The sequence below is a fragment of the Bos indicus genome, chromosome 3, assembly GCF_029378745.1.
Source record: "Bos indicus isolate NIAB-ARS_2022 breed Sahiwal x Tharparkar chromosome 3, NIAB-ARS_B.indTharparkar_mat_pri_1.0, whole genome shotgun sequence".
NCBI lineage: Eukaryota > Metazoa > Chordata > Mammalia > Artiodactyla > Bovidae > Bos > Bos indicus.
In genome coordinates this window covers 51482529-51504408 of record NC_091762.1, presented here as the reverse complement: position 1 = coordinate 51504408, position 21880 = coordinate 51482529, and the positions used below count along the sequence as shown (strand labels likewise).

The 21880-nt window shown below is 34.9% G+C and overlaps 1 protein-coding gene across 17 annotated transcripts in view; it reads left to right on the top strand.

The window, feature by feature from the left end:
- Positions 1-21880, top strand: part of RPAP2 (RNA polymerase II associated protein 2) — a 129821-nt gene that overhangs the window by 32777 nt on the left and 75164 nt on the right. For 12 of the 17 annotated variants that reach the window (XR_011565799.1, XR_011565796.1, XR_011565797.1 and 9 more), the window contains 3 exons: positions 5676-5758; positions 8464-8544; positions 18011-18079. Coding sequence is in view for 9 of the 17 variants with exons in the window: in XM_070786109.1 (XP_070642210.1) it covers positions 5676-5758; positions 8464-8544; positions 18011-18079 (233 nt within the window). In the remaining 8 variants the exon portion in view is untranslated. Of the gene's footprint in view, positions 1-5461; positions 5587-5675; positions 5759-8463; positions 8549-11728; positions 11811-18010; positions 18080-21880 lie in introns of those variants that run through there. The other 5 variants (XM_019957055.2, XR_011565802.1, XR_011565803.1 and 2 more) reach the window with 5 other exon arrangements.

Genomic DNA, 21880 nt, shown 5'->3' with positions numbered 1-21880 from the left:
TCCTGCATTGCAGGCAGATTCTTTACCAACTGAGCCACAAGGGAAGCCCAGTAATAGCATTATTATTTTCAAAATAAGTTTGTCCTAGAAAATTTTCATGAATATTTAACCTTTTTTCGCTAATGTAGAAATAGCCTAGAATTGTGGGACAAAGTTTTCTTTAAAACCTAGTTTTCATAGACTGTCTAGACTCTGAAAAGACTTCTTTTTTCTTTGTTGGTGTATATGCTTTCAGATTTCTACATAGGTTGTGTATCTTTGTGTTTTATTTCCAGTGGGACTCTGGACATTTATGGGAGTAAATTTGTGAATTGAATAGTGAAATATTTGGTTAATATTTGGAAAGCATGCTCACTTAAAATATGAATGAAAATGACTTAGTAGAGGAGACGTATTGGGAAAATAGAGGACATAGGAGAAAATGGAAAGAGCACATTTGGGTAAACCTATGCTATGCTAAGTCACTTCAGTCGTGTCCAACTCTGTGTGACCCCATAGACGGCAGCCCACCAGGCTCCCCCGTCCCTGGGATTCTCCAGGCAAGAACACTGGAGTAGGCTGCCATTTCCTTCTCCAATGCATAAAAGTGTAAATGAAGTCTCTCAGTTGTGTCCGACTGTTAGCGACCCCATGGATTGCAGCCTAACAGGCTCCTCAGTCCATGGGATTTTCCAAGCAAGAGTACTAGAGTGGGGTGCCATTGCCTTTTTCGTGGGTAAACCTAGATTTGGTTATCTGCTCTGTCATTTACAGCTGTATAAAAACTTAGTCTCTTGAGTCTAATTGCTTATCTGTAAATAGGATTATAAATGGCTTCCCTTGCTCAAGTGTTATGAGTTTTAAAAGTAATGAATATAAAGCATTTATCGCAGTACCTGACATATAATTGGTACTCAGTTATATGTAAGTAGTTATATGTAGAAAGTGATGTATGCCACTGAGATTTAACGGGATAATATTTTAATTATCCTATTTTGGTTGATGTGTAGTTTGGGAAATGAAGTAATTTGACATGAAGACAAATAGGTGATAACCTTGTTGTTAGCACAGAAGTTTGTTACTAAAGATTTCTGAGTAAATATGGCTATAAATTAAACGACACCTTGGAGATTTAAAACGAGGGTAAAAGTAATAAAGTAAAAAATTTAGAAATTTCTTTTATTTGTATAGAATGTTACCTACCCCAACAGTATACTTGTATTATTAGACAGCATCCATAAATTTTACATGAAGCTTGGAAAAACATTGATCTCTGTCATTCAGTTATATATTCTTTTATGCCTGTATCATTTTTATGCTTATAAGCCTTAAGAAGAAAAAATTAATCCCTAAATTTGACTGCTTCTGTTTTTAAACCTCTTTCACTGAAAGTGAAAGTGAAGTCGCTCAGTCATGTCCAACTCTTAGAGACCCCATGGACTGCAGCCTACCAGGCTCCTCCATCCATGGGATTTTCCAGGCAAGAGTACGGGAGTGGGTTACCACTGCCTTCTCTGAGAAAGAAAGTGAAGTCACTCAGTTGTGTCCGACTCTTTGCAACCCCATGGACTGTAGCCCACGAGGCTGTAACACAGACTGTAAGTGTACAGCTCATTGCATTATCATAAGTGAATATACCAGTGTAATCACTACTCAGGCTACAAAATTTGAGTAAACCAGAAGCTCCAGTATGTCTCCTACAAATCATTACCTCTTTCCAGAGTTAATGACTATTATAATAACATAGTTTTCCCAATTTTGAACTATATGTAAATAAATTAACTCTGTATATAATTTATTTTATGCAACATTGTGCTATATGTACTAAATCACTTTAGTCATGTCTGACTCTCTGCAGCCCCATGGACTGTAACCTCCCAGGCTCCTCTGTGCATGGGATTCTCCAGGCAAGAACAATGGATTGGTTTGCCATGCCCTTCTCTAGGGATCTTCCCCACCTAGGGATTGAGCCTGCATCTCTTATGTCTCCTGCATTAGCAGGCGGGTTCTCTACCACAAGGCTTCCCTTGTGGCTCAGACAGTAAAGCATCTGCCTACAGTGCAAGAGACCCAGGTTCAATCCCTGGGTCGGGAAGTTCCCCTGGAGAAGGAAATGGCAACCCACTCCAGTATTCTTGCCTGGAAAATCCCATGGACAGAGGAGCCCAGTAGGCTATAGTCCACGGGGTCGCAAAAAGTCAGACACGACTGAGCAACTTCACTTCACTTCTCTACCACTAGCGCCACCTGGGAAGCCCTTGGAAATTCCCTGGCAGTCCAGTGATTGGGACTTGGCACTTTCACTGCAAGGGCCAGCATTCGATCGCTGGTTGAGAAACTAAGATCCCACAAGCCACACAGTGTAGCCAAAAAAAAAAACAAACCAGTATGTATGTTTGTGTTGCATATAGTTGTAATTCATAGTTTTATTGCTGTATGGTATTCCATTATATAAATATACCACAATTTATTAATGTTAATGAGTAGGCTGTTTCCAGTTTGGGGAACTATTAAGAACTATGCTGTTATGAACTTTTTTTGTGTATATATATATCTCTTAATGTGTATGCATTTCTGTTGGGTATATATCTAGGACTAGAATTTCTGGGTCATAATGTATGCATATATGCAACTGTACTAGTTAATGCCAAACAGTTTTCCAAAATGGTTCTGCTTTGTATTTTCTGCTATCTATGACAGTTTCCATGATTCTGCATTCTCACCAATACTTGATATTGTTACTTTTCACCATTCTGATGGTATTGCTTTTAGGTTATAGTACATTTCTCTGATGATTGAGTTGAGCACTGTTTCTTCTGCTTATTGGCCATTTGGATAGTTTGTTTTGTGACATACCCGTTCTTGTCCTTTTTTCTATTCATCTGTTTGAATATGGGGTGCTGGGGAGGGAGTTCTTGTTGATTTGTAGGAATTCTGTGTGCAGAATTCAAACACATTTTTGTGTATTACAAATATCTTCCACTGAGATTTTCCTTTTCATTTTTATTAATGGTGTCTTGAACCCAGTTTATTAATTGTTCCCATAGTGACTTCTTTAAGAAATCTTTTCTTAGCTTGGATTATTTCATCTTCTAGAAGCTTTGTTGTGTTTCCTTTAACATTTAGGTCTGTAATTTATCTGGAATTGATTTTTGTTTATGGTGGGGAATATCAGTCAGAGTTCTTATTTCTCTCTGGGGAAATGTGTGCACATTACAGTTTGAGAAGCACTGTTGATTTTTCTTTTCTTTCTTGTTTGTTTGTTTGCTTATTCCATAAGTTACTGAGAAAGATGGGAAAGGTTGGTCAAGATTTCTTGCCATAATTATAGATTATTTTTCCCTTTAGTTTTCTGAATTTTAATACTTTGAGACCATGTTCTTAGGTGTAAATGTGAGATTGTCATGTCTTCTTGGTAAATCAAACCTCTTAACATACGGAGTAATTTTTCTCTACATTTATTTATTTAATTTTGGTCTTACAAGATCTACTTTGACATTAGCATTCTTTCATTAGTATTTTTAAGGACTATCTTAAAAAAAAGCCTAGACTGATAATCTCTGTCCTTTGTGTGAAGAATTTAGTCTATTTACATTTAATGTCATAATTGATATATTTAGGTTTAAATCTCCCATCTCACTTGTTGCTTTCTGCATGTCCCATCTGTTCTGTGTTCTTTCTCTCCTTTCTTTCTTTGGATCCAGTATCATTATTCCATTTTTTTGTCCTCTGTTTGCTTGTTTTTATACGTTCTTTTACTAATCATTAATTGGTTTCCCTAGATTAAAACTTGAATCTGTGTCTTACTAAAATTTAATATAAGTTAATACTTTGCTTCCTGGACAGTTAGTACCTTAGAAACTTACATTTACCCACTCAGCTTAACATGCTCATACTGTTGTGCACTTTTATTCTCTCTGTATTTTTAAATCCTACAAGATTGTTTATAATCAATGTTGAGTTGGATTTGCCCAGTTAATTACTCTTTTACTGTTCTTTATGTCTTCTGCATTTCTATTCTTTCATCCGGGAACATTCACCGTGGGCCTGAAGAATATCCTTTTATTTCATTAGTGCCAGTTTGCTAATGATGAATCTTCCCAGTTTTATTTATCAGGAAATTATTTTACTTTCACTTTTGAAAGATATTTCCCTGGACATTAAATTCTAAATTAGCAGTTATTTTCTTACAGCCCACTAAAAATACATATTCATTGTCTTTTGGCCTCTATTTTTTTCTCTTATTTGAAAATACCTTCTTCCTTTAGCTACTTTTAAGATTTTGTTTTTTTCTTTTTGTCCCCGTGATTACCATCAGTTTTTTATTGCTTTGCCTAGATGTGATTTTATTTGTATTTATTATTTTGACTGTTACATACTTAAATCTGTGATTTCTTTCATTAGTTTTGGAATATTCTCAGGTATTACCTCTTCAGGTATTGTTTCTGTCCCATTTTCGTTTTCCTCTCTACCTGGTACTCCAATTGCAGATATGTTAGTCTTTTTCACTGTATCTTCTGTCTTTTATATTCTCCTACACTTTGCATTACCCCTGAAAGGGAGAGGTGTGTGACTATGTTTCATTCTGGATATTTTCCAAATGAATATTCTCTTTTCAGTCCTTTCTACTGTGTTATTAAATCTATCCATTGAGTTCTTTTAAATACTATATTTTTCAGTTACTAGGGGTTTCATTTCTTTGTTTTATACGGTTTCCCATTCTCTGCTAAAATTTTTCATCTTGTCATTTTTTTTAATATATTCAGCATAGTTATTCTAAATAAGGCTGATAGTTTCATTACATGGATTTCCTTAAGGGTTGATTTTATGAACTTGTGTTTCAGATTATGGTCATATTGTCCTATTTTATGTGGCAAACATCATATAATAAAAAATTACAGAGATAACTTGAAACCTAGGCTGATGTTATCTTCGTCTAGAGCAGATTTGTGTTTGCTTCTGGCAGCTTTGCAGCCGTCCCAAATCACTTTCATCCAGTCAGTGATCAAGGTGATTTGAAGCTGGGCTTCAGTCCCTGCAGCAGCGAGGCTGTTTCCTATTCATTCTCATTGGTCTCAAGTTCAGGGAAGGTTGACAGTACCTCTTCCTTTTTGGCATGCCCCAAACTTTGATGCTTAGGTTCTCAGTATCTAAATTGCCTCTTCTAGAATTAGTCAGTGCCTTCTCTGGAATTACTTTCTCCAAAATCTCAGACCATAATTCTTTACCGTCTTACTTAGCTCTCTTGATTCTTTCAAACAAATGTGGGTTTTTTCCCACATTTGTTCTCTTTTTCAGTTCTCCGCAAGAAGAGTGGTTTGAATTATCTTGTCTGCCATTTCTAGAATTGGAGTTTCCCAAAATATATTTATAGTATTTGATAGTTTTAGTCCTTTAATCTCCTACATTTATATGACATTTAGCATTTTATAAAGTCTTGTTCTATACATTTTCAACATGTGTTAGTATCCCTATTATACAGATGAGAAAAGGCTCTCAAAAGAGGGCAGATGATCAAGGAAGTTCACACCAGCCTGCTGACTAAGTGGATACTCAAATTTAAATCTTCTGCTTCTGAAGTCTCATTTTTAGTCTTCCATATCATAGGTATAAACTTTTGTGTTTTAATGTGTTATTATCAAAGAAAGAATATAAATTTATGATTTTATTTTGCTTTGTTTAAAAATGTGATTCAGCATGATCCCACCTTTCCACTGATAGATTCAAGTTCTCAGAACCAGATCAGAAAACGCATCGTACTTGAAAAATTGAATAAAGTGTAAGTATGTAATTATCATTCCATTTTTATAATATCTAAAAATCAATTTGATATTTGTGGGTTTATAAGTTGTAGTTGTAATCCTTGATTTTTTAATTTTGAAAAATAATACATAAAGTTTACATGGATTTCTTCACCTGAGAAACTTGCATCTTTAAGGTGTTCTGCCAAAGCATATTGAAATTGTTTTGTGCTGAAGACAGAGACACATAATAAAGACAAAAGTTGAGATTATGGGACTAGAAAACCAAACTACCTCACTTCCATTCAATAATCCAGTGAAGTCAGGGAAAAAAATATCAGAGCTGGACCCATTTAAATACTGATTTGTGGTAAATGTGTCATCAGTTTCACATGTGGATAAGATTTTATAAAGGTTTAATGGTTTATTGACTTACTCGGTGTATATGCATATTCAGAGAACCATTTCACACTCAGAAGCTTGAGTTTTGCACTTTAGTTTTGAGCTTCCCGTAGTGGAAATTGTTGTTCTTGTAATTAGCCCAGTCATAAATGACATTTGAAAATTGCAGTCTTGGTTTCTCTTTCAAAAGGAGCTTGAAAATCTTTTTTCCAGAGATGTGACGGATGTCTTGAACTTTTCAACTTGCATTTTTCTCTTCAGCAGAAAAGACAGAACGGTTTTTTCACGCATTACTTAAGGTGTTGTGCACATGAAGAAGCCTTAATTCTGTAGTAGTACAAAGATTAAAAGGCCTTTTCTAGCAGCCATAGTATTTTGAACAGCTTACTTTTCTAAAGTTTACATTTTAAATAAGTGTTTAATATTTATTGAATGCTTGTTATGTGTTAAAGACTTCATATATAATCTGTTTTGCCTTTTTTCCATTCTTCATACTTGTACATATGTTTCTGTTAAAATTTAATTTATATAACAATATAAGTTACCAGCTGTCTGACTTAGGATAAAAAGGTATCAATCCTTCATTTTAGTTACATAGGTTCTCAAAGTTGGGATAGATTAACTATGCTAGTATGTAATTAATAGGTAAAGGTTTAGGTGAAAATGGTTTTCTAGACTTTTTAGCTAATGAAAGTACCCACTTTTAAATTTAAGACCACACAGCCATGTCACTGAAGGAATTCTATCCCTTATGGGTTTTAGCTGCAACAGGAGATCCCAAAAGGAACCTTACTAAAAAATACCAAGTTATTAATATTTGGGTGACAACTAAATCTAAGAAGAGGTAGAATAATTAAAAGAAGGAGAAGCACAAAGAATACTGAAAACAAAATAATAGTGATATAGGGGTTTTTTTTGTTTCATTGTTTATGAAAGCAGTTAATTATTTTTCTCATTATGAAAGTTAACACTTTATTATAAAAGTAAGACCTTTTCTGGTTTCTGATTGGAAGAAACCAATTATACAAAAAATTTATTTTAGAGAATCAAAGAAAGTGAACTATGCGCTGGGTATTAGATGATATTAAGGAACTGTTATTGGTTAAATATGATTTTATTATGGTTTTATACAAAAATGCACTTGTATTTAGATACATAAAGAGTAATTTAGGGGTCAAACAAAGGACATGGTTTACTTGAAGATACCGCAAAAAAAAAAAGGAAAAATGAAGCAAATGGAGCAAAATATTGGGAGGCTAAATCTGGGAATAGAAATGAGGGGTTATTATTTTTTCTGTATTTTGGAACATGTTTTAAACTTATATAATTTTTTTTAAGTAATACATGCTTATTCCAGAAGGGTTAGGCTGTGCAAAATGATATAATTAAAGAAGTGAAAATCACTGTAATCACAGTAATTACTATTAATATTTTGATGTTCATCTCTGGCATATATGTGATATATATGATGTGTGTATATTCATTCCCTTTGGTTCCATCTGTTATAGTCTAAACCTAGAGAAAATGACATGCTTGATATATACTATGTGTGATATACAATTGTATTATGTATGGTTTTATAAAAAATGGGACAACTTCGTGTGCATTTTCTACTTAACATTTATCCTGAATATCTTTCCACATTAAAATATATAGATTGATGATATTTTAAAGGTTTTATTTTATAATTACATCATAATTTATATAACCATCTACTGACACACATTTGTTGCCAGTTTTTCACTACTAAAATACTTCTCCAATAACCGTCTTTTTTTATGTTTGATTATTTCTTTAGGATAAATTTTGTATAGTATTGATTAAAACTGTTGGGTCAAACAGTGTCTGCATTTAAAATGTTAGTATATATTGTCAAATTGCTCTCTAGAAATGTACCAGTTTTTACCTTACCATAAGGATTTAATAAATATTAAATCCACATTCCCATAATGCTCCATTTGGAGGGCAATTCCTCTGGCCTGTGTTCTTTCCATTTGTTTAATATTTGAAAGTGAAAAGGTAAGAAAGAGACAAGAATATAGATACCAGCCAAAATATTTTTTCATTTCAGTGCCTCTTTCTGTAGCATAGACTACAAAATAGAGTGTGGAGTTACTTTGAAATATTTATTTATGACTTCTTACCAGTTAAACCTGGCTTAACTGTTTCCACCTCAGAGTCATGGTTACCTACCTATGAAATATCCAAACTTAGGCAAGAACCCCCAAAATGTATCTTTATAATTATATTTTTTAAATGTATCAGCATAATTATATATTAGGATAAATTTATTTTTTATAAATAAATAAAATAAAAAATAAATAAAATTTTTTATTTTCAGATTGCCTGGACTTTTGGGACCTCTTCAGATTACATTAGGAGATATTTACACACAACTTAAAAATCTTGTCCATACTTTCAGGTTAGTATTAATACTACGATTTTCCTTCTCAGTTATTTTGACTTTATGTAATTGCCTTGCAGAATCCATAGTAGACTAAGGCATGAAGAAAGTAAATGATTTACCTTCATTGTCTTAAATCTTAATACACTGTTTTCTCTTCCACTGACAACATTATTTATATCTTTGGGGGGTTTTGTTTGTTTTATTTTTAAATTTTTATTGGAGTATAGTTGATTTACAGTGTTGTGTTTTAGGTGTACAACAAAGTGAATCAGTTATACACATATCCATTCTTTTTTAGAGTCTTTTCCCATATGGGCCATTATGGAGTACTGAGTAGAGCTCCCTGTGCTATACAGTAGGTCCTTACTGTTACATTAATGTTTATGTAATTCCCAGTCTCCCAGTTTGTCCCTCCCCACCCCCCACTTATATCTTTTGTTAAAAGCAGCCTCTTATTTGCTTAAACTTTGATATGTTTAGCTTTGGATAGTTTATTTATGGAATAATCTAAAATGAAGGAGAATGATATATGAGACACAAAGGTAGCTAGTTAGTAATATCTTGGATTTTACTGAACTAGTAAATAGATATTAAATGACTGGCACTTCTGTATTGTTCAGCACTATGGACAATATAGAAGAAGCCTAAAGCCCATCTTCAAGGAAGAACTCCTGTGAGAAGACAAGGTGAGCACAGGGAAGAGTGCAAAACAATGGATAATTTAGTTTTGAATAGTGTAGAATAGACTTTGAGTGACAAAGACAGGAAAAGGAAAACTAGAGAATATCAGTTATGAAGTGGAAGAGTTGGGATTTTTCTATAACTATCAAGGTAAAAATACTCCACCAGGCTAAGACGAGATTCTCTACTAAAAAGCAATAGAGATAAGCCGCTACGTACGTTATAAGTAGAGATGTATACGAGATGTACATTTTGACCCAATGCCAATGACCAAAAATTCAATTAGTTTTTATCTTTAGCCAGACAGCACCAAGATAGGATGAACTTCTAGAGTAGAAGAATCATTTCATCTAAAAAATTAACTATTACTATAGTTTATTGCTAACAATAGTAGTATTGACAGGTTCAGTTCAGTTCAGTCGCTCAATTGTGTCCGACTCTTTGCGACCCCATGAACCGCAGCACTCCCTGTCCATCACCAGCTCCCGGAGTCCACCCAAACCCATGTCCATTGAGTCAGTGATGCCATCCAACCGTCTCATCCTCTATCATCCCCTTCTCCTGCCCTCAATCTTTCCCAGCACCAGGGTCTTTTCAAATGAGTCATCTCTTCACATCAGGTGGCCAAACTGGTTGAAATGGAGTAAAAATGTTCTTAGATGCTTGTTTTATCAGTCAGTAGAAGAGTAGAATGCTGTAGTAATTATGTTGCTTGTGAAAACATAATTTTATGTATAAACAATTTGTAAAATTTTTCACTTAGCAAAATAGATTGACAGTTAATACAAACATTCAGAAAAATGTTTTCCGATAAATTATGTAATAAGAACTAAAATTCAAAGTTGGAGAAGGCAATGGCACCCCACTCCATTGTTCTTGCCTGGAGAATCCCAGGGACAGGGGAGCCTGGTGGGCTGCCGTCTATGGGGTCGCACAGAGTTGGACACAACTGAAGCGACTTAGCAGCAGCAGCAGCAAGGTTCAAAGTTTAGGTATGTCTCAAAAATTTTTCATCTTCAACTATTGAAAAGGATCATTTGTAACACTTTATGATTAAATCTTAAGCCTTGATAGATTTAAGACAATTATAAGTTGTCTTAAGACATTCTTGTGGAGTCTAGAATGTTTATATTTGAAAGTGAATATTCAGGGAATAACAAATCTGAATGATATGATTGTTCTGATTACTGAGATTGTTACACCCATACAATCACAAGATCAGTGATCACACACAGGTTTATAAATGCCAGAAATGGTGCTCAGTTTGGGCTAGACCTTTGGAATACTAACTGCTTTGTAAAAGGAGGATTTGGGCCAAATACCAAGACCAAAGCCGAACTTCTCTGTATTCCTTTTTCATTAAAAGAGAGAGTCTGTGTCAATATACCTATCACAAAGCCATACATCCAAAAGAAGAAAAAAAAAAAGTGTTTTCAACTGTCTATAGTGATGATAAAGTTTGAATGCACGATGTGGTTGCACCGAAGTTTAGGATTTGTTCAGGATTTATTAAGGAAGTAAATATATTAAGATAGCTTAACTGAGGGAAGATGAAGACCAGGTGTTGCTCTATTTCATTGCTTTTTTAAAGGACTTGGCATTCAGTTTCTTGCAGACAGTATTTAATTACCATTCTGAGCAAACTGGTTAAGACTCATTAGAAAAGATATAAGAATAAAACCTTTAACCTTGAACTACAGATAGGAACTTTGTACTTAATTTTTAACCCCACTCACTTAGAATAAATGAACAAGTGATTCAGTTTATTCTGACTGTATTTTCTAGCGCTATTTTTCTCTCTAATTGCATGTTTTCTTTTTAAAAAAAAACTATTCTGAGGATCTAGAACTTACTGAAACCCATTGAAAAGAAATGTTTGGCTACAACTCAAGATTGCCACATTATTACTTTCATATGCCCAAGGAATTTAGGTATTTCAGATTGGAAACTACTCGCTGTCCAGGCTATTTGTTATTTCAGTGTTTTGAAAGCAGCCCTGATAATAACATTTAGTTCATGTCAGTACATGGACTCACTTTGGTAACTACTATTTCCTGGACTGTGCTTGGCACTTTACACATGTTATCTGATTTCCAAAAAATAGTTGTATTATCCTCATTTTATAGGTGAGAGATGACAGATTAAGTAATTTCAAATTACACAACTAGTAGTTGGGTTTAGACCCCAAATCTAAGTCAAGAACAGAGGTCTTAAGTGGTCTTACCACCAAAAAAAGAAAACGGTAACTATATGTGATGGAAATGTTAATTCGCTTGATTTTGGTTGTCATTTCACAATATATTCATATATCAAAACATCAAGTTGAGTACCTTAAATATATATAATTATTATGTGTCAATTATACCTCAGGAAAGCTGGAAAAAAATTTTAAAGAGTTTACCAACAGGTTTTGGTTTTCTTGGTAATTATCAGTATTAAAGGTTTTTGGTTTTCTTGGTAATTATCAGTATTAAAGTTTTTTTTTTTTTTTAAGTAATTTTATTTATTACCTCTCTAGACCCCAGGTAAGAATTCTACTTGAAATGGTTGTTACCTGTGAAACTAAACCTCTGTGACGTCTAAGCTAGCCAAGACAAGAGGTACAGTGTTCCTTAGTCTAGTAAGAGGTAACCAACAGATTGTAGAAAAGAGGAAACTCACATGTCATTTTCCTTTTATATTTATAAACTGTTATCACCTTTTTCTGTCATTCTTACTATGTAAATCTTTTCAGGGTATTTTCTGCATTGTTTACACTAAATTAAAATAAAGCCTAGATGAAACTATTGTATTATGTGTGGGATTTGCTTCATAATTATCAAGGTTAGGGGATGTTGAATAGGAGGTTATATAGATGAAATATGATTGACCGGGATTTGATAATTCTCAGTTGTGATGACTGTATGGGAGTTGATTTTATGTTCTATTTTTATATATGTTTAAATTTCAATTGTAATTTTTAAAAAGTTTCAGGGAAATAAGCCAAAAAACTCCATTTTGAAGGTGTGTGCTTAGTCACTCAGTTGTCTTCGACTTTTTGCCACCCCACGGACTGTAGCCTGCCGGGCTCTTCTGTCCATGGGATTCTCCAGGCAAGAATACTGGAGTGGGTTGCCATGCCTTCCTCAAGGGGAACTTCCCAATCCAGGGATCAAACCCAGGTCTCCCACATTGCAGGTGGATTCTTTACCGTCTGAGCCACCAGGGAAGTCTGTTTTGGTGGAGGGGGTGTTAAAAAACCTTGTTGTTACAAAGGAGGCAAGAATATACAATGGATTAAAGACAATCTCTTTAACAAGTGGTGCTGGGAAATCTGGTCAACCACTTGTAAAAGAATGAAACTAGAACACTTTCTAACACCATACACAAAAATAAACTCAAAATGGATTAAAGATCTAAACGTAAGACCAGAAACTATAAAACTCCTAGAGGAGAACATAGGCAAAACACTCTCTGACATACATCACAGCAGGATCCTCTATGACCCATCTCCCAGAATATTGGAAATAAAAGCAAAAATAAACAATTGGGACCTAATTAACCTTAAAAGCTTCTGCACATCAAAGGAAACTATTAGCAAGGTGAAAAGGCAGCCTTCAGAATGGGAGAAAATAATAGCAAATGAAGCAACTGACAAACAACTAATCTCAAAAATATACAAGCAACTCCTACAGCTCAACTCCAGAAAAATAAATGACCCAATCAAAAAATGGGCCAAAGAACTAAATAGACATTTCTCCAAAGAAGACATACAGATGGCTAACAAACACATGAAAAGATGCTCAACATCACTCATTATCAGAGAAATGCAAATCAAAACCACTATGAGGTACCATTTCACGCCAGTCAGAATGGCTGTGATCCAAAAGTCTACAAGCAATAAATGCTGGAGAGGGTGTGGAGAAAAGGGAACCCTCTTACACTGTTGGTGGGAATGCAAACTAGTACAGCCACTATGGAGAACAGTGTGGAAAAACTTAAATAACTGGAAATAGAACTGCCTTATGATCCAGCAATCCCACTGCTGGGCATACACACTGAGGAAACCAGAAGGGAAAGAGACACGTGTACCCCAATGTTCATCACAGCACTGTTTATAATAGCCAGGACATGGAAGCAACCTAGATGTCCATCAGCAGATGAATGGATAAGAAAGCTGTGGTACATATACACAATGGAGTATTACTCAGCCATTAAAAAGAATGCATTTGAATCAGTTCTGATGAGGTGCATGAAACCGGAGCCTGTTATACAGAGTGAAGTAAGTCAGAAAGAAAAACACCAATATGGTATACTAAACGCATATATATGGAATTTAGAAAGATGCTAACAATAACCCTGTGTATGAGACAGCAGAAGAGACACTGATGTATAGAACAGTCTTATGGACTGTTCCAGAGGGAGAGGGTGGGAAGATTGGGGAGAATGGCATTGAAACATGTATAATATCATGTATGAAATGAGTTGCCAGTCCAGGTTCGACACACGATACTGGATGCTTGGGGCTGGTGCACTGGGACGACCCAGAGGGATGGGATGGGGAGGGAGGAGGGAGGAGGGTTCAGGATGGGGAACACATGTATACCTGTGGTGGATTCATTTTGATATTTGGCAAAACTAATACGATTTGTAAAGTTTAAAAATAAAATTAAAAAAAATAATAAACATAAAAAACCTTGTTGTTAAGTTGGTTTTTCCAAATATTTACTCTTTAGTACCTGCATGTCAAAATCTTTTGCTTAAATTGAGTTTGCTCTTTTCAGTAAAATGTCAGTTACTTATAATACAGAGACACCTCTGGTAAAATAATGCATTTTGGGGTCTTCAGATTCTGGCAGGACAGTTCTAACAGGTATGTGACTGTAGGCCAAGGCTTCTAGGTGAAGTCTCTGAGGAAACACCATATAAATGACAGTGACTAGTGTTGGGAGATCTTTTCAATCAATACTGGTGGTGGGAAAGAGTTGACATAAATAACCGTGTCTTTCTCTTTGAAATAGCAATCAATAATTGGAACTTGTAGAACAATGATTCTTAAGCCAGTTGTGCGTCAGAATTACTTGAGCTTTTAACGACGACAGATGCCTGGCTTCACCCCTAGAGATTGAGTTTCATTTGGTTAGGGTTGGGCCCAGACATTGGTATTTTTCAAAAGCCCCCCCAGGTGCTTCTGATGTGCAGCCAGAGTTGAGAGCATGTTAGAACTAAACATAAAGCAGCTTTTTCACCTTTTTGAAGAATCTTTCCCCAGTGAATAGAGCTGTCCTTTCCACTGAACTGCTTCATAGGCATTTAGCTGGAATGTTACATTGATTTACCTCTCATAGTGGTTCCATCAGAAGTTACTTGGTAATGATTAACTCGTCAGTGTTGAAGCAAGATATTTTCTAAATATGATTTGAATTAAAATTATATTTTGACACAAGTCCTTTTTAAATTTCATCAGTGATGACTGAAGGTATTTTTTTCTAAATCTATATTGAATTTCCAATTATATTTTGAAACTATGGTTTTAAAATGTTTCCTTTCAGATATTACTGTTTTAATTTTTGAATTATCACTCAAAATAGTGTTTGTTTAGCATTTGTGCTTGAAATTATTTTGGTTCTGCAAAAGGGAAAAATGTGATAGCAGGTAAAATTTTGCTGTTCTGCTGCTTAAAGCACTTTGAAGTGAAAGCAAAGACCTTGTTCCTCGGTGCCTGAAACAGTTTAGAACAGGCATTCAGTAGATTTTTTTGTTGACTCAGTAAATAAATTCATGAAATCTAAAATTTGTCTTAGCTTTGAGAGATTTGAGTATTACAGAAAAGGAAATTCTGTTAACTGCTTTTGCAGTTTTATTTTATCCTTCTTTGCTTATCTTTGGCCTTTTTTGGTTATGTGCTAGATTCTGTTTTAGTTGCTACAGGTGAAATAGTGAACAAAATAAAGAAAATTCCTTCTCTCATGGAACTATTTTAATAGAGAGGATATGTAAAAATTTTAAGACAATATGTATGTTATTATTATGTGGTAATACACCCTTTTCCCAGTTCCATCACCTCCTTTTCTCCTCAGAAGCAGGGAAAGAGGGGATGGATGGTACTAAAGAGGGAGGAAGTTGTGATTTTATATAGACTGGTCAGGGAAGACCTCATTAAGAAGATCCTATTTGTATAAAGACCTCAAGCTTGTTAAGTGAACAAGCCATATTGCTATTGGTGAAAATATATCAGACAGGGGAACAACAGGTAAAAATGCCCTGAGGCAGAAGAAGGCCAGGTATATTCACAGAATATTAAGGATGCTGGAGAAATGAGCAAGGCAACAATACAGAGAGATATGGTTAGAGAAGTAAAGGGCAGGGATTGGCTGTAGTATAGTTATATAATCCTTGGAACCATGGTCGTTCTTTGACTTTTACTCCAGGTGATATGGAGAGCAGTTTGTGGATTCTGAATAGAAAGTTGACATGATCTGACATATTTTGGCAGTATCACTCTGGCTGCTGACTTGAGAATTATAGTAAATGGTCAGAGGCAGGAAGACTATTTAGGATGCTCTTTCTGTAATCTGCTGCTGCTCCTGCTAAGTCGCTTCAGTCGTGTCCGACTCTGTGCAACCCCATAGACAGCAGCCCACCAGGCTCCGCCTGTAATCTAGGCATAGATTAATAAGTAATAAGTGGAAATAATAAGAAGTGATCAGATTTAATTTTGAAAATAGAACCATCAGAATTTGATGACTAAAAAAAAAAAAAAAAGAATTTGATGACTGATTTTTACATGGGATATGAAGAGAGTCAAAAATTTGGTCCTGAGCAACTGGATGGATTCTGAAGGACTGAGTAGCCATATACTTAGGTGGAGATACCTGCAAGAGAACCCAGTTTGGAGAGGAAATAAGGAGCTCAGTTTTGGTTATACTAAAATTTTGAGATGCCTGTTAGACATTCAAGTGGAAATGAAGGTAGATCACTAGTCCAAGTCTGGAATTCAACCTATTCTACCTATTCATCTGTCCTCCCTTGCCCCATAGTTCCTGGCACCACTCCCTTCTTATTAATATTTCCATTATTTTACTTTTTCTAGGATGTCATATACTTGGAATCATACAGTCTGTAGCCTTTTCAGACTGACTTTTTTCACTTAAATAATATGCATTTGAAATATCTCCATGTCTTCATGGCTTGATAGCTCATTTCTTTTTAGGGCTGAATAATATTCTAGGGTCTGAATGTACCACAGTTTGTTTATCCATTTACCTACTGAAAGATATCTTGGTTGCTTCCCAGTTTTCACAGTTATATAAATACAGCTGCTGTGGACATGTGTGTGCAGATTTTTGTGTAGACATTAAGTTTTCAATTCCTTTGGGTAAAGAGATACCAAGGAGTGTGATTGCTGGATTGTATAGTAGGAGTATGTTTAGTTTTCAAGAAATACCAGATTGTCATCCAGAGTTGCTGTGCCATTTTTTTCCCACCAGCATTAAATGAGAGTTCTTACTTGACATGCTTACCAGCATTTGATTTTGTTGATTATCAGGATTTTGGCAATTCTAAAAGTGTAGTGTATCTCATTGTTTTAATTTCCACCTCCCTGATGACATATGATGTAGAGCATCTTTTCATATGCTTATTTGCCATCTTTTTTTTTTTAATTTATTTTTAATTAGAGGGTAATTGCTTTACAATGTGTGTTGGTTTCTGCCGTATAACAGGAATCAGCCATAAGTAAACATATTTCCCCTTCCTCTTGTGCTTCCCACCCCCAACCCCCATGTATCTTCTTTATATATATATATAATTGTATTTAGTTAGCTGTTTTTGGCTGTGCTGAGTCTTATCATGGAGGGAGCACAGGCTCTAGTCACACGGGCTTCACTGGTTGCAGCACAAGGACTCAGTAGTTGTGGCTCTCGGGTTTGGAGCGCAGGCTTAGTAGTTGGGGCACATGGGCTTAGTTGCCCCACAGCATATGGAATCTTCTCGGACCAGGGATCAAACCTGTGTCCCCTGCGTTGGCAGCAGATTCTCATTTCATTGCGCCACCAGGGAAGTCCCTGTACAGGTTTGTTAATGAAGTGTCTCTTGAGGTCTTGGACCCATTTTTTAATTGGGCATTTTGTTTTCTCATTGTTAAGTTTTAAGATTTCTTTGATATTTTGGATAACAATCCTTTATCAGATATTTTTGGCTGCTTTTTATCAGCTTATATCATTTTTTTATTTAGAGTGATCCTTCTAAATGTTTTCTGAGAAATAAGATGACTACAGTGTACTTTATTGTCATCAACTGCTAAGTGATAGATTTTACTTCTGATTTTTTAAAACTTTTCTTGAATAAAGATACCTAGTCTTAAAATTTATCAAGTCAACTCTGACTTCTGAAAATTATGGATTATGACATTCCTTAATTGCCTGCTGGCAACCTAGCAAAAGCTGAATTAAAATCAGAAATTGCTTACCTTGTCAGTTTTAATAAAACATTTGATTAGGGAAAAACAAAAGATACAGTTAGGAGGCGTGTCTGTGTTCATGTGTTTTAATAAACCATTCAGTTTAGTTCCCCATATTGTTCCTATATCCCCATCTTGTCTAACAGTGGTATTGTTATAAATATATAAATGTGAGGCTAGAACACTTCCTTCTGAATATCAAGCCACATTATTATACTGTTGACTCTTTTCCATCAAATATAACGAGGATTAAAAAAGTGTCCTTTAACACATGATATCATAAAACTGAGTTTATCTAAAAATAGAAAGTTTATGTATTTAACTGTAACAATCTTTTGGTAAATTTTACCTGTCTTTCAGATTAACAAATAGAAATATTATACATAAACCTGCAGAGTGGACCTTAATTGCTTTGGTGTTGCTGTCAATGTAAGTACTCTTCCAGATTTTTAATTCTAAATACTAAATATGAAGAATTTGACTAGGGAAAAACAGTTAATTCATTAGTTTTCTAAACTTCTTTGGAAAATATACCTTTATTTTGCACCAATTTTCCTTATGATAGAATAACTTTCATGTAAAGTGATACGCTGTATTTTGATAAACTGTTGTCGTTCTCTTTATATGTTTAACTATCTTTTCTTCTCAGGGCATTTTTTTTTCTCAAATATTATTTGTAATCACTTGAAAGAAAAAAACACCTCCATGTGGGATATACTCAGGCTAGTCCGTTAATTTCATTTTTAACAGTGCATTTATTTTATTAATGTTAAATGGCTTCATTATTTTACATCTATATTTTTACCAATATAGCTAATGCTATTTTATTTTTCATCACGGTTCTTATTATTAATATCATCAGAAAAGTTTTGTTTTCAAAATCAATGTAAAATCAAACAGATTTAAAGGAACTAAAGTAGATACTACACAAGCATATATAAAACATTTAATACTCGTTCACCTCTTAAGAAATCACTAGTGGTTTCTAAGGCTGTCTTTGAATAGAGTTAAAACCATCTCGTAAGTGTAGTGTTTTTCAGCTTGAATTGCAGAAGTCTTCTTTGGAAGACCATTCATTACTGTTATTACTTGATGCTTGTTAGTTCATTGAAGCCCATAGGACATTGAATGCTTACTGGACACTCACAGATCAAGAAGTGTTATGAGCCAACCTCATAGCATCTCCAGCCCTACATTTCTTTCTTTGATATTACTTCAGTCTGACATATTATTCTGGCTTCACTGTCCCAAGGAAGGCTGTGCTGGGAAGCATTAGAGTAGGCTTCACTGAGCCAGCATCTGTGTCACCCAACGAGATACAACTCACATGATTCATTAAATCAGAACACAGAAAATAACTTTACTTGAATGCCCTGACATAAATTTTTTATCAACCATAAGAACAAATCTTTTGTCATTTTTACTATTCAATGTTCCAGTTGAATTGGTAATTTGTGAAACAGATCTTATTAATTTTTTAGAAAGTTCTTTCCATTTTATGAAATTTGTAAATATTTTGCTCACTGGCAAAAAAAAAAGTCAGTATCTCTCTGCTCACCCACCATATCCTATGCCTGCTAATAAACCCTCATAGATAACTGTTTAACTGTACTTCTGCAATTCATTACACTAAAGGGGAAGTAACTTTTTTGGTTGACAAGTCAGAGGCCCAAGGCTTAGAAGTAATCTCAGAATCTTGCTTTCTAAGCCAGTGACTGGAAGTATTATCTTAATGAGCAGCTGCTTACTGAGGATGCACGTTAGATCCTACTTCTTTTTGTATCAAACTCTTGCCAGATCTTCTCCAAAATGTATAACAAGGAACAAAAAATAGTATGGAAAATGAAATTTAAAGCTACCATCGAAACTGTGTATGATTATTTCATATAAAAGTAATTTTATTTTAATAGAAGCACCCATGTTGCCCAGAACACTAAAAGCTTTGCTAGTTCTTTTATGTATTAATACTATTTGCCTTCTCTCACTTTGGATTTAGTGTAGGGATTTCAAGGGTCGCTGACCCATGAAAATAGTAATTTAATTGAAGAAACAAAACTGCACATCTTAAGGTGTATTGCATATTTCACAGTATGCAGTCTAGCCTAAGGTTGTAACAGTGAACACTTTGCTTTTGTCATTCACCTGGAATTCTCTTTCATTATTCCCTAAGCCCTACAGTTAGTTAGATACACCCATCTTTCTCTAGTCTTTGGTACTTTTGAGCCCTTGACAACTAAAAGCCTTTCCAGTTAGGGCCCTTTTGGCTTCTTTTAAAATCTTTAGTCACTTGTAGACACAAAGTTAGCTGGTACTTCTTTGTTTTTGCCTTTCAAATCTTGTTTTCGCCTTTCAAATCTCGTTTTCTGATAATTTTCTCATAACTTTTGCTATAGGCCCTCTTGAACATTCTTTATCTTCCCTAACTGAATCTCCTTAGTTTTTCGTCATTTGTTCTCTTAAGACTTCAGTCCCCATACTGTTTTATTTCTTACTTCCTCATTTCTCAGCAAATTCCCTTTAGCTTTTCGTATTTCTGCCCCCTAGGGAATCTATGGCTCAGTTGATAGCCCTTTTCCTTCTTAGCCTGTCCTTTTGTCATCATTTTACAGTAAATATTACCATATGAGATGGGAGTAAAATGAAAATACACAGCCATCATATTAAAACCCATCCACTGGCTTCTGTAAAGTGTAATTATACTTTAATATATATTTGCACTCTTCTTTCCTCCCACTTCCGGTTCCCACTTTTTTTATACATACAGTTTTATTTACTTTTGGCTGTGCTGGTATTTGTTGCAGCAGGCTTTTCTCTAGTTGTGGCAGACGGGCTGCTCTCTAGTTGCAGTGTGTAGGCTTTTCATTGCGGTGGCTTCTCTTGTTGCCAAGTACAGGCTTAGTAGTTGTGACACTCGGGCTTAGTTGCTCTGTGGCACATGGGATCTTCCTGGATCAGGAATCGGACCCACGTCTCCTGCATTGGCAGGCGGATTGTATACCACTGAATCACCAGGGAAGCCCCACAGTTACTTTTTTGGGAAGACATTTATTGTCATTGGGGAAAGAAAAAGCAGATGTGAGGGCTAGCATTAGATAAACAACCTTAAATCCAGGGAAAATATGGAGACTTCACACATTCCAAGAGGCATGTACATATAAAAAGAAAGAAGGTAAACACATATTTGTAAAATAGTAACTCATCATTCAGTCTTTTATTGCCACTAAGATTGAGCATAGGCATACATGGGATTTACGTTTTATTCATTTAATTATCCTATGATTCAGAAAATCTTTGCATCTACTCTCAAATTGCCAATGGAATTTTTAAAGTCATTGTAGACATTTCTGAAATTCATATTAAGTGGACTTCTTAGAAGTCTTAATAGCTAGGAAGAAGGTCCCGAATGGTAGTTGTAGACACTGAAGATGAATACAGTAAGATAATATGTTTAGTATTATTATAACAACGGTACTATTCTTTGTGAATATTGCAAATTTTTATTTTTTTAGCATTAGTTTAATGCATGAAAGCTGTTTTCAAAATTCCTCATGAGAAGCACTTAGAAAAGGATACCTATACACATGTATAGTAAAACAAATGGCTCAAATCTAACTCTTGTTAGAAGGGAAAATCAACATTTTAAGCAAAACATGATAGTCCAAACAAGAAAGCTGGGTCCTAAATTTTCACATCTATTTTCTTAAGAATAAATAAGGTGTGTCTGTAGCAAACCATCTTTTCCTGGTAACTTCCCTTGAACTTTCACAAACATTAACATTTTAAAAATTTGAACCACAATATGTACTTTATCAGTGTGCACTGATGGGAACTTTATACCCATATAATCTCAAAGAAGTTGATGAAATCAAATTGATATTCTTGATCAATTGGTACTCTGTTCATTTAGATTTCTCACTAATTCCATAGTGAGAAATGGAATGGCCAGTATGACTGCAACATTTATTGATACTTATACTATGTATTCAAACCTAAACCGTTACCAAAAGCACACTGAAAAACCTTTTAAAGCTTAAGCTGCTGCTGCTGCTATGTCGTTTCAGTCGTGTCCGACTCAGTGCGACCCCATAGACAGCAGCCAACCAGGTTCCCCCGTCCCTGGGATTCTCCAGGCAAGAACACTGGAGCAGTATACATTTATTTAACAATGAAGGAATTAATGTGCCTTTGCTACTCACATTTTTATTTAATAAATGTTATAATTAACAAAGA